The sequence below is a fragment of the Charadrius vociferus genome, unplaced genomic scaffold (assembly GCF_000708025.1).
Source record: "Charadrius vociferus isolate BGI_N301 unplaced genomic scaffold, ASM70802v2 scaffold600, whole genome shotgun sequence".
Classification (NCBI taxonomy): Eukaryota; Metazoa; Chordata; class Aves; order Charadriiformes; family Charadriidae; genus Charadrius; species Charadrius vociferus.
Window position 1 is genome coordinate 1,347,291 of NW_009646404.1, and position 12,462 is coordinate 1,359,752.

The 12,462-nt window shown below is 42.1% G+C and overlaps 1 protein-coding gene across 1 annotated transcript in view; it reads right to left on the reverse strand.

Annotated features, from left to right (window-relative positions):
• Positions 1–5,983: 5,983 nt before the first annotated feature.
• Positions 5,984–12,462, reverse strand: part of UBFD1 (ubiquitin family domain containing 1) — an 8,049-nt gene continuing 1,570 nt past the window's right edge. Inside the window, exons 2-8 of the mRNA XM_009895209.1 lie at positions 12,355–12,460; positions 12,053–12,261; positions 11,365–11,376; positions 10,782–10,847; positions 10,465–10,570; positions 7,861–7,943; positions 5,984–6,578 (exon numbers count right to left, since the gene is read on the reverse strand). Of these exons, the coding sequence (XP_009893511.1) occupies positions 6,468–6,578; positions 7,861–7,943; positions 10,465–10,570; positions 10,782–10,847; positions 11,365–11,376; positions 12,053–12,261; positions 12,355–12,460 (693 nt within the window). The 3' untranslated portion in view covers positions 5,984–6,467. The remainder of the gene's footprint in view (positions 6,579–7,860; positions 7,944–10,464; positions 10,571–10,781; positions 10,848–11,364; positions 11,377–12,052; positions 12,262–12,354; positions 12,461–12,462) is intronic.

Here is a 12,462-nt window from a genome sequence, read left to right on the forward strand (position 1 = left end):
GGCAGAGCGCCCCCGGACAACCCCGACATCCCCCGTCGGGTTCCCGGTACCTTCGCATGAGAGCAAGGATCCGTAATCTCGTCTTCAGCATATCCCCTCCCGCCCCCTTCGTGGGCACCATCCCCGTCCCAGCGGTTTCAACACCGTTCTGGGAAAAATTCCTCTGGCTGGTAAGGCGGGACAAAGCGTGAGGGCATCCAGGGAGGGGGTTCTGCCCTGCTGCTCCGCTCCGGTAAGACCCCACCTGCAGTGCTGCATCCAGCTCTGGAGCCCCCAGCATGAGGAAGGACATGGACCTGTTGGAGCAGGTCCAGAGGAGGCCTACGGGGATGCTCTGAGGGCTGGAGCACCTCTGCTGTGAGGAGAGGCTGAGAGAGTTGGGGCTGTTCAGCCTGGAGAAGAGAAGGCTCTGGGGAGACCTTAGAGCCCCTTCCAGTCCCTAAAGGGGCTACAGGAGAGCTGGGGAGGGACTCTTGATCAAGGAATGTAATGATAGGACAAAGGGTAACAGTTTTTAACTAGAAGAGGGGAGATTTAGATTAGATATTAGGAAAAAATTCTTCATTGTGAGGGTGTTGAGATGCCCAGAGAAGCTGTGGCTGCCCCATCCCTGGAGGTGTTCAAGGCCAGGTTGGACGGGGCTTTGAGCAACCTGGGCTGGTGGGAGGTGTCCCTGTCCATGGCAGGGGGGTGGAACTAGATGGTCTTTAAGGTCCCTTCCAACCTAAACCATTCTATGATTCTGTGATCCCCCATCACTACTCCGCACTCAGCAGTGCCTGCTGACCCTGGCCCCACCAGTACCAGCTCCAGGGCGGGCACTGGACCCAGCTCCCACCATCCCCTCTGCAGCACCTAGTCATGTGGGGAAGTGGAGGGCTCTTCCTGGAGGCCTTACACACTAACGCACTCTAAATAATCTTTAACTTCATTTCAAGAAAAAGGAGGGCACTGGTGCTTATGAAAGAGCTCTTCCCAAAGAGACAAAATGGAGTTGAAGGGGATTTTCAGTTGGATTCAACTTCCCCCCCCCGTGAATTATTATATTGCCCCTTATGGTCAGGGCACACCTAGATACTAAACTGAACGAGAACTTGCCAATTTGTACATGTTAGGTGGACTACCTATCACATATTTTGAACTTTATTTCAGTGATAACACTATTGAACTGTCTGAACGTATTGTTTCTTTTAATGGGTGGGGTAGAGAAAGTTTCCAAAGCCAGCGGCAAACAGGAGCAGCATCTGTTAAGCGTTAAACAGCAGAGTCTGCCGTGAGCCCCAGTAGAGCAGCCTTCTGAGCACCTGCCTTTTGTGGGCTGTTACACAGGAGTGGGACTCGACATCGCAACAAACTTCCTACACATAAAACTTAGAGCTGAGCACTCTCAGCACAACACGGACATCTACAGTTTAAAACAAAATTAAACCTGGTTTTGACAGGGAACTAGAGAACTGTCCCGTAATTCACAGCCTTTTTGCATGAAGTGGTACCTGGCAGCAGTACACCCAAATCCCCACCCTGGGAGAAAGGCACTGATGGCACCAGATGTGACAACGAGCACAGGTTCCCATGGATTTCCACCCGCGTCCAGCTTTGTTCACAGAAACTAACTACAAACCGCTTGCTAACAGTTGTTCCTGCGGTAGGAAGTAGCTTAGTACATACAGAATGTTGAAACACTCAAACGCAGAAATACTTAATTATCAAACTTTAATTCATAAGACTAATCTTACAGAATAAAACAATAGGATAACCAGTCAAGGTTACACTTAAAAAATCCAGCAGTGCAAATCTAAGACTAAATATTTGTCATCTCCCCCTCCCCTGAAATAGGCAATAGATTATTTAAAAATACCATAATACATGGTACTTACATATTCCATTTAAAATAAATCTGCAGTGGACACAAACATCTAAGACTTCTTTTTTTTTTTTTTAAATATAAAACCAAAGAATGAATTAATTAGAATATGGATAAGACATAGTGAACGTCCATGAGCCACAGAAAGCAAATCCTTGGCTAGAAGGTAAAGTGGCTGTATGTTTCATATAAGACTTGCTACAGCTCTCCTGGTCCCCCATCCTCCCACCCCCGCAGTGACGAGGACATTAATTAACAAAACAAGATGCTAACAATCTAATCCTAACAGTGGCGAAAGGCTGGAGTACAAAACTTAAGATGAAAAGAGCTCCATTGGAAAAAAAAAATAAAAATCAAGTTACAGAGGAAGAAAAAGTAAACAAAAGAAGGAAAGTCTGGAAACAAACCTTGCTCCACTGAGCGGGCAGAGCGAGCAACCGCAGCAGGGAGCGCGCGCTGCGCCTGTGCCCGCACAGCTGCATCGCCAGCGGTCGTTAAGGGAACACTGCGGGCGGGAAGGGGAGAGCACAGAACAGCCGACCACAATATGGCACCTTGACAGCGTCATTGCAAGTGAATTGTTTCTCTTTGGCCCTTAAAGTATGAAGAAGCAATGGATACGAACTGCGTCAAGTACAAAATTTAGCAGGTTGTGTGCGTGTTACTGGTTATAAAGTATTGCGCGTTAACAGTTTCTTACCTAGTTCTTTGAATTCAGATCACTTTTTCCTCTTTCATCATTGTGACACCCTTATTTTAGTTACACATTTCTCATCAAACAGTGTCATTAACGGAAATTAATGATTTACTTTGATCTTAAACTTGATATGAAAAACTTGCGAGTAAGACAAGATTTTCAGGCAAGATACAGTCTCCGTTCAAACCCCAACACGGTTGAGTGATAAACTTTTGCATTCCTAATGCAACACTAATCCAGGAACTGTTTATGCTGCGGACGCACAAACAGAGAAGGAAGGAACACTCAGCTCAGGACAAGGAGAGAAGAAACCCACAGTGCTGGGGGTGGAGAAGGGAAAGGAATGGCATACAGGTAAGCTGCAAGACTTGCTGCCAGCGAGGCCGGTACGGAGAGCTCGGAGTGCAGCAGGACTCCTCCCCGACAGGACGGCAGCGAGGAGGGAGACGCTGCCCGGGCGCTGGGAGCACCGCCCGTGGCAAACACCGGCTTTGTTCTGTGGAAACCCACGTATGCGTTACGGATGCTTTAATCCCCAATTAGTAAATCCAGCAAAGCACTTAATACAACTTCATACCCCAAAATGTTCATGGCGAATTACACATAACAATAATAGGGAATCAATCTCTGTTGAAAGGAGATGGTTGAATTGTAATTTAACTGAAATAAAAACTTTTGTGCAAGAATCACCAGATATTACCATAAACTTTCTATGGAGGATTAGATGTTGGATCCCAAAACAATCTTTATCAGCCAACTCAAAATACTGATTGCATTTGCACTTTACTCACAATGCTTGTGTCTTACTGAGGACTAATTGCCAAATTCCTCCACAGGACCATTTGTTACGCTGAATCTACCCTGGAAGCGATCACAGATATCAGAGAGTAAAATCCAAAGTCAAGAGGGAAGCTCGCAAAGGGCTCCCCAGTTAGGCAAGCTGCGACGCTATCAAACCAGAGAGACGGTGTTTTCTTAGATGTTAATGATCATTAGTTAATGTCAATAATTGCCTTGGAAAATCAGTATATACCAGAAGAAAAAGCGCCACATCATTCTGAAAGAGGAAGGAACTTAAACACGGTGTTGCTAAGTTCGATTGGAACATTCACTTCAAAGAACTCCCAAGAAATCTACTATATTATGCCAACAAACACCAATTAAAGCGTTTTACATAAGTATCACTTTCCTGTATTTTAATTCAAACTTTGCACAGAGAACAAAAAAAATGAAACAAATCCATTTTTCAAATCAAATCCATCTTGAAAAGAAGCACCTAAGTAGGATGACATTTTTTTAGTTTATACTATTTTCTTCTCCACCTTTAAAACTGCTTTGTAACAAATGGCTTTGATACTCAGTTTCTTTTGAGATGATTGATTGTACCTGGCACAGGATGCAGAGTAATTGTGCCCTTGGGAAAGGAGCAGACTGGAATGTTAAATACTGCCCTGTACTCCATGCCCAAGGTGCCCTTCTTGCCTCGGCAGCGGTAGATGCCCTCCCTCGGCACCAGCAGCAGAGCGTACTCACCCGGGTCACCGCATCGGGCACAGAAGCCAGAGGAACTCTGGGGATACCTGTCCTTTCAAGGAGCAAGCAAATGAAAGAATAGGTAAGGAAAAGGGAATACGAATGGATGCACAGACAGGTCCAAGCAAGTCAAGTAGCAAGTGGGAGCTGATAATCACAGAACCAAGAAGATCGCAAGTGCAAAGGTGACCTGAAGTGACAGAAAAAGCCAATGTCACCCATTTTCATCACACTGTAGTACGTACACTTTCCATCAGGTACTGAATTTTAAGTTGAAGCCTTAACACCAGGATTGGCAACTAGAAAATAAGAAGTGCGATAGCTGCATATAAGTTGTAATGTTATCTCCAATTAACTCAACGCCAACTCCGCTACCTGCACTCGCTCGCGCCGAGTGTCGGAAGGGGGCTGTTCCCGGGAGGTGACCCAGCACTGCTGCAGGAAGGGCTCCTGTCTCAGTGCCTTCATGTCAAGACACACTGCTGGTGGCTTGTATACAGAAAGGAAACATCTCAAGCTACAAGAGTAACAAGCACATCACTAGTTTATATGTAGGATATGAAACACCTTTAAAATTCATTTTGCATGAATGTTCTAACTGAAAATACAAAACAAAAGCTGCTTATGTTGCTATCAAGAGTCTACAGGTAAATACATAATCTTAACACATACCATAAAGTGAACGCTTTTCCCAGTCTCTAAAATAAAATAAAAATAAAATAAATACTCATTTGAGAATTTGCACCTGCTGAGTTTCAACTGGGCTGTTTCAAAGAGAGTGAAAAATGGACATGGAATATATTAAGATCAGCTACCCCTACGAGGCTATTTCTCCATGAGTTTCACAAAACATTGAGCTACTTGCATTGAGCAATATCAAGCCTACAGTGATAAAAAAAGACCAGCGATCTGTTAGATGCAGGTTTAACACAGAGCAAGACTGATTCAGTCTGACTGCACAATACAATCTGTTAAGGGTGTGCACCTTTTCAGGACTGAAAGGTCCATTCAGAAAACCTGAGATAAATGGCACGTGAATTGCTGAGATGACACGCAGAACGTCACAAACCAAAGGCGAGGAGCATTATTTCAGACAGGACGAGATGCAAGAACTTCCTGTAAACTTGAGCAAGAGAAAAGCTGAAAGGTGATTTAAATTTAAAGAGATCGGTTGCTGGATAAATATCCTAAATTTGATAAGATTCACTGAATAAGGTAACTCTACATTTTCAAATCCAGGTCACAAAAGACTACCGCAGTTATCTGGGATCCAAAGCGGCATCCGAGCTTCTCTCTTCCCTGCTGCCCCCCACCCCCAACCAAGGCAGGAAGGTGGTTTTGGGTCACTCCCTTTGCCCGATCCGTGTCACTGCTTCACCCTGCTCATGCCAGACAGCATTATGCAGCGCACTCTACAGGTGGTTTTTTTTTCCATCAAACAGATAAGCGTCATCGCAACAGCTGCAAAACGATTCTGGACTGCAACATGCATGATGAAGAAAATGCTCTGAAAAATGTAGCACCCCCAGGGAAGGAGGCAGAACAGGAGCAGAGAGGTATGCAGGTGGGAGGGGAACAACTAAGGTGGCATGAAAGGGGACAGTAAGCAGCACTGGGTCATTGCAATTACAAAACATCCACAGTGGTATTTGTCTGCTCCAAACATGCTACACAGAGTACCAACCCAGAGCTTCTAGTATTAAGGGGAAAAAAAAACAAAAACCCCAACAAACAAACCAAACAAAAAAACCCCACAACAAAGCAGGGCATCTTTGGGTTACACAAAAAAAAAGAAAAAAAAAGAAAAAAAAAAAAAAAGAAGAGTTGAGACATCAAAGATTCAAACCTGAAATAAAAGGGCCAGCAGTATATGGCTTACTAAACATCAATTTTGCATACTGTTTAAAGTTTATTTTTAAAAAACTGTTTCTGAAATTCTCAGTCACAACCAAGTAACTAAATTAAGTCTAACGCTTGTAACTGAAAGATTATGAAAATACTCGTTTTTGTTCAAACCATGTAAAAAATCCTCAATAATACATTGTAATATTTTCTTTTTAAAACTAAATTGGAAGATCAACTCTCAGCAGATTTAAGTGTATTACACACAATATTTTGTGAATTAAGATTTATTGATTTTCATTGTATTTGCTTTAAATATGGTTGAAGCTGACTGCAGAAAAGGGATGGTGAAATTTTTAAGTTAAAAGTAAACTAATGGTGAAAGAACATCACCTCTGGCTTCCATCAATGCCTCGTTTATCATATTTTATTAATAAGTTCCAGGACTATCACATCCAGGGATGTTGGAGGCCTCTCCCAGCAGTGTCCTTAGCTTTGTGTCATTTTCCTGTGCCAGAGGTGAGCGTGCTTTCAAAAATACTGCCACTTTCCCAGCACCGTGTCTTTGATTGCATCAACATATTGAGTTGGTACCCAATAGACCCAGTAGTAAGATGCTTCTGTTGGGCCCAGCTGAAACGCCTGCAAAGTTAAAAATGACAACATTTACAAACGGGAAACAGAACAGCTTATACCAGTGGACAGACACAGCTTATCCACTACAAAATCAAACAAGTCTGTTTTACCTCCTGCCTCCTTCAAACACTTGGTGCACACTACATATATTTGGTAAGCAATTAAAAAAAACCAAACATTCTTCAGAGAAACAGGAACGGCAAAGTATCAGTTCAAATGACGAACTCTTTCATTTTAAGATAACATAGCAGCAACGAAAACTCTTGGCCAGTTTCAAGAACACAAGGAAATTATTCTGGAAGACAATGTGAAGCTTAACTCAGTCTCTAAAGAAATGAGCAGCATGCACAGAGCTGAGAAGCCAAACAGGAACTAAATAAGACAACGACCGTGTTTTCATAATCAGAAAATTTCACAGAATTTTATATTTAGACATAATGCCCTGTTCTCAACTTACATCAGTATAAATAGGAGAGGAGCACCATGGCACGCCAATAGCCTCTATACTTGTTTTAGGATAAGAGTTTATTGTCTGGTAGTCTGAAGAGGACGTTTTCTTACACGAGTGATCAAAAATCAAGTACTTGGACAAGGACTAGATCAGTGCCCTTCTGCAGACAATAATTTTAAGGCATAAAATTTCCTCTTTCTTCCCTTAGAGTAGGGAGCAGATTTATATGAGGAACTTACTTCAACATTAAAAGTTAGTTACCGTACTTTGGCAAGCAAGCTGTCAAAACCCAAACATGGATGAAAAGAAACAGCCAAAAATTCAGTAGAATTAGCACTGCTCTCTTCTTAAATGTGTTACTTTTCTAGACCCAATACCAGTTTTTCAGAAAATCACATATGGAAAAAAAAAAAAGAGACAGTATCAAATCCCTACTTTTTTCTTAGCCTTCAGCGAGGATTCTTGTTTATACAAATGCAACAGAAACCAGAAATTAAACTAGATATAGGAAAATACCACAAACATGAGGAAATCATGAGCTATATTGTGGGTATTTTTGCTGTTTTAACACTGTCACAAGACAGCAGAAGATATGAAATAATGCTTAAGCACTAATTTTCATGTGAAACCAGTCCAGATTTCCGTAACAGCAGATACTCAATATGCTACTCAAAATATTTACCCTGTGAAAGCAAACCATGCTCACATTCCCATCTCCCACAGGCCATGAGGCTGGCATTGCTATCGGCCTCCAACTTGCTCTGTTCTAAAGCCTTACTTCTGTGCGTTGGCATGAAATAATTAGACTAATATTATTAAAGTAGAGACGTTACTTACCATCATGTGATAATCCTCGTGTCCTTCAATAGGTTCACTCACCACATTTTTAATGGACCCCATGGGTAACTTTTCTGTTCTCTCTACATTAAAATTGATCAAAGTATTATTTCTGATATATGAGGGAAGTAGTATTTCATATTAATTTCAAATACCACCTCCATTACTTCCAAAATCTCTTCATGTCAGCAATCTCCTCTTTGGGTGAACCTTGGATACCTGCTGCTGAGAAGCCTGTCTTCCACATTACCACATACCCCACAGCTGGCACACTAATCCTTTAAAGGAATCCAAAACTGGATCACACAGTTCCTTGCATTTTATGCCTCTGCATCACATTAAGTACTTCCGTATACTCAATTTGGGCCTACACTGAGCAAAGGGAAACCCTGGCTTTATTTAATGTTTCCCCGTAAGTGACTCCACTTGGACCAGCGGGATTACTCACCGTAGCGAAAGCCGGTCCAGGAGTAAGAATATTCAAGACTGGCTACCAAGGGTTATGCTAAGCTCTAGAGAAATGACAAGGCTGAACGCTGAATGAAGATAGGCTAACTAACGCTTTGGAAGCCTGGTCCTGGCTTTATCCTGAGGCAGCGTTCAACTGTTACTATAAAAGCACAGGGAAGGAAATACTAATGAGTAAACAGGGAAAGAAACAAAAAGACAAATTAAAAAAAAAAATATTACTACAAGTACATGACAGAGTGACGTCAGCAAGAGGTAAATGACAAGAATGACAAAGTGTATGGTTCATGCAGACTTTTTCTGTCTCAGTTCTGTCCTCATTTTTTCTGAGGATTTAACTCCAAGATCTTTCCTTTCAGTTTCAGCTTTCAGTGTCAGCCTAAAATGATCTTCTTGGATATACGAAAGAGAAAACCACAAACACTCTGCAAAGGAGAAACTGACTTATGAATTCCTTAGATATATCTAAGCAATTTGTATGATCCAGAAAAAAAGGACTGACCTAAAAAAGGCAGAAAGACACACGGGAAGATAAACTTAGTGATGTAAAGACAAATAGTCTCTACCTCAGTGCAGTAACTAAGCTGACTCCAAACTACCCCAGTCAGACTCACAACATTCATTGATTAAAATCCTACTTTGCGCTCGTTTAGCATCCTGCAAATCAATTACTCTTCACAGTGTCTCAGCAATAGACAAATCCATGTTATCAGTGCCTCTCTGAAAACGACACAGAGCAACTGAGAAACACCTGCCTACAAAAACATACAAAGTGATCTGCGAAGCACAGGAAGCTCTGTGGGGGAAGAGTCAGCTCCAACTTTCCAGGACTAGCAAGTGAAAAACTGCGTTAACACCCAGTTGGTTTTATTCTAGTCCTTACGTGCTGGCATCTGCCATGAATTTCTCTGAGCAGGAGGGAGTTTGTCCCAACAGCAGTCAGCAATTACAACCATTCCCTAGAGGAAGCAAGCTGCTGCTAATTTTGGGAAGTAGGGAAACAGGTTACGTGAGAGACAGATGACTACAAGAAGAATCAAATTTCACAGCTTAAGAAACACTAACCTAGAACACTTCAGAATACTAAACTTTAAACTCATCTAGAAGGTGAAGGGAGAGGATTAATTGCCTAAATATTAATAATGCATTTAGAACACATTATCAATAACAAAAAGATCTGGCTGCCCAACCTACAGAGGAAAAAGAACAATGTCTCACTCCACTACTTAGCCCAGGAGGAAAAAAAAAAAATAAAAAAATAAATCACTGCAACTAGTACCAACAGAGGTTTTAAAGCCAGAAAAATCTTCACAAACAAGACTGTTCTACAAAGGAAAGGTCAAAAACTTCCGAGATTTCTGCTTACTTTAGAAATAATGTAGCAGCTGGAGGTGCCATCCAAAGCTAATATTACCATCCAATTAGGTTACTTTACTGGGACAGTGAGCAAGGACCGATATTCCTCTTGCTCATCACTATAATATTGCCCCATCCTGGTCAAACTAAAGGAGCACAGCTTCCTTTGGAGGCAGGGGGTTATTTGAGACGTCCTCAGCAATGCACGTTTTCACCACGGCACTTTCAGCTCCTCCTGGCACCACTCAAGACGGTAAACTGATTCCTCTGCACAGCAACACATGCCACAGTTTCTGCAGTTGTGCATCACTGAAACAAGACACCCAACTAATTTTGGTTGAAAGGACGGATAACGACGGAGATACCAGCACTCCTAGTTTTAATCCCCATTCTAAGATTCCCTTTCGAGTCTCAGCCAAGTCATTGAGCCTCTCTGCGATGCTGGCACCAGACCAATGTTTATGAAGTGCTTTTGAGATATGCTAGAAATGCTAAACATTATAATTTACATTCGGAGCTAAGAATAGCAGATTGGAACATTAGTCTACTGGCACAACTGAACTCAAGTTTTTCAAGAACAGAAGTAAAATATCAAGTAATATTCAATGATCTGGGAGAATGGCATTTGAGAAGAGGAAGGAAAATTTAGTTTTGAAGCATTACAACACCAACATCATTCCCTAAACACAATTTAGTCACACCAGAAGCTATTTCTAGGTCGCACAATTCACTTACAGCCCAATTATCAGTTATTCATCTCAGAGTTTTGGAGTTGCTCACCTTTTGTACCAATCCATAGTTGGTCTTGCTCAAGTTTAAAGGTCAATCTTACTTTCCCCCCTGACTTGTTGTACATGCCAGATAATGGCACTGTTGGCAGGCGTTCCTACAAAGAGGCAACATAGTTAAGTCACAGTCAAGGTCTTTAAGAGGAAAATCTATATCCTCTTAACTTTTTAAGCATAAGGACGATCCGTCTTTCCAGTTTTTTTACTAAGATAGCAAGGAACAATTGAACTACCAAAGAAAGGTCTCAAACCACAAAAGACGTCTCTCTTTTCCAATTATGACAATGACTCAAGTACTTATTTACTTACCTGAACACCTTTAACAGAAGGCATCACATCATCAGGTTTTCCTTTATCCAATACTTTCCTGTGTTGCTACAATATAAAACCAGAAATTAGAATTTACACAAACACAACAGAACTTTTCAATCTACTTCCAGCTGCACCCTTGACCGCATCCCAACAGCATTAAGACACAGTTAAGGACTATTCACAGTCATTTATCACACAGGAAGTGGTTAATTTTCAAAGTTAACCGAGCACTTTCTATGACAGTCTAAAGAAATTATATAAATGAATAAACCCCTGAGATAATGCAAAAGGTAACATCCCTTCTAGAATATACATATACATAAATATATCTATAAAGAATTAAAGAACCCCAAGTCCCACTTTAATGTCATACATGCTGAATCACATAGTTGGCATTTGGCAAGACAGTTTTAACAGTCAAGTGTTATATCCAGTGAATGGCAGAAAACCCTCCACATCTGACAGTGCAACATACCGCAACACAGCACCAAACCAGAACAGATTAGAGCAGTAGTAACTAAGAAAACCATGCTCACAGCTTGTAACTTGCCAAGTACCTTTAAACAATGATGGAACTTACAGTGAACGTGAACTATGATAAATTATAGAAAAACAAAAGCATGTTTCATAAAGATTGCAGTTCAATGATGCACTACTTAATTTTTAATCAAATTTATTTTGAGGGAGGTATGGGGCTGGTAATACCTTGACCTGAAAATCCTTTATCAGCCCCACAACACTGCAGCGCTGCCACCAAGGCAAACCTCACTGCACTGTGCTTCACTTCCTATTCGGAGGCAGCACTTCAATATGCGAGAGAAGTATTCAACATTCATGTTCCCTACAGTGCTGGGACAGCTGGGGGAACTGCTCTCTTGGTCTTCATTTCAAAGGCAGTTTTTGGAGTGCAAATTCTTTTATGCCAACAAAAATTAGTTAGTTTTCATGTCCAAGTAATTTAGACTGTGTTTGAACTAACAACCATGAAATAATCCTACTATTTATCATTCCTTGTCTGAAACGCTAGGCTGTGCCTGGCACCAGCACAAGCAGTGTCTTGCAAAGCCCCAGTCTCTGTTAGGTTAAATGTTTTTCTGCTGCTAGAGCTCCTCTGCACAGAGCCCTTCTTCTACCACTTAGCTGTGAGAAAAGAAACCCCGGCCTCCTCTGAGGAAGAACAGGACCCAAAGGTGACCGCAGAGTATTACAAGAGAACCGCGTAAATCCGACAGCTTCCCCACACCAGGAATTATTGAGACATCAATAACCTTTTGTCTGCAAAGCGGCTCCTTTTTGTTTTCTTCAGCTTTGACCTCCTGTTGAGCAGCTTCTTTGGGTGTATTTACTGCTAAAACATCGTTGATAGTAGAGCCAACCACCATTATTTTCGCTCCGTTTGTTACTTTGATTTCCCGCAACGTTTTCTCCTCTGGTAGAAGTCCCTTGAACATAACTTTCTGCATAGCAGGTGGAAGGCCTAAGAGGCAAGAATAACAATTACGAGACCGCCTGACAGCAGCGAGAGGCGGCGCAGGCTGAGGCGGGAGAGGCGGCGGTGGCCCCGACAGACCTGTGAGCGAGTGGATCTTCTGCTTCAGCTCGGCCCCCGTGCTGTCCAGACAAAACTTCACGTCGTACTTGTTCTTGTTCCAGATAACCTTCAGCTCCACCAGCTCCT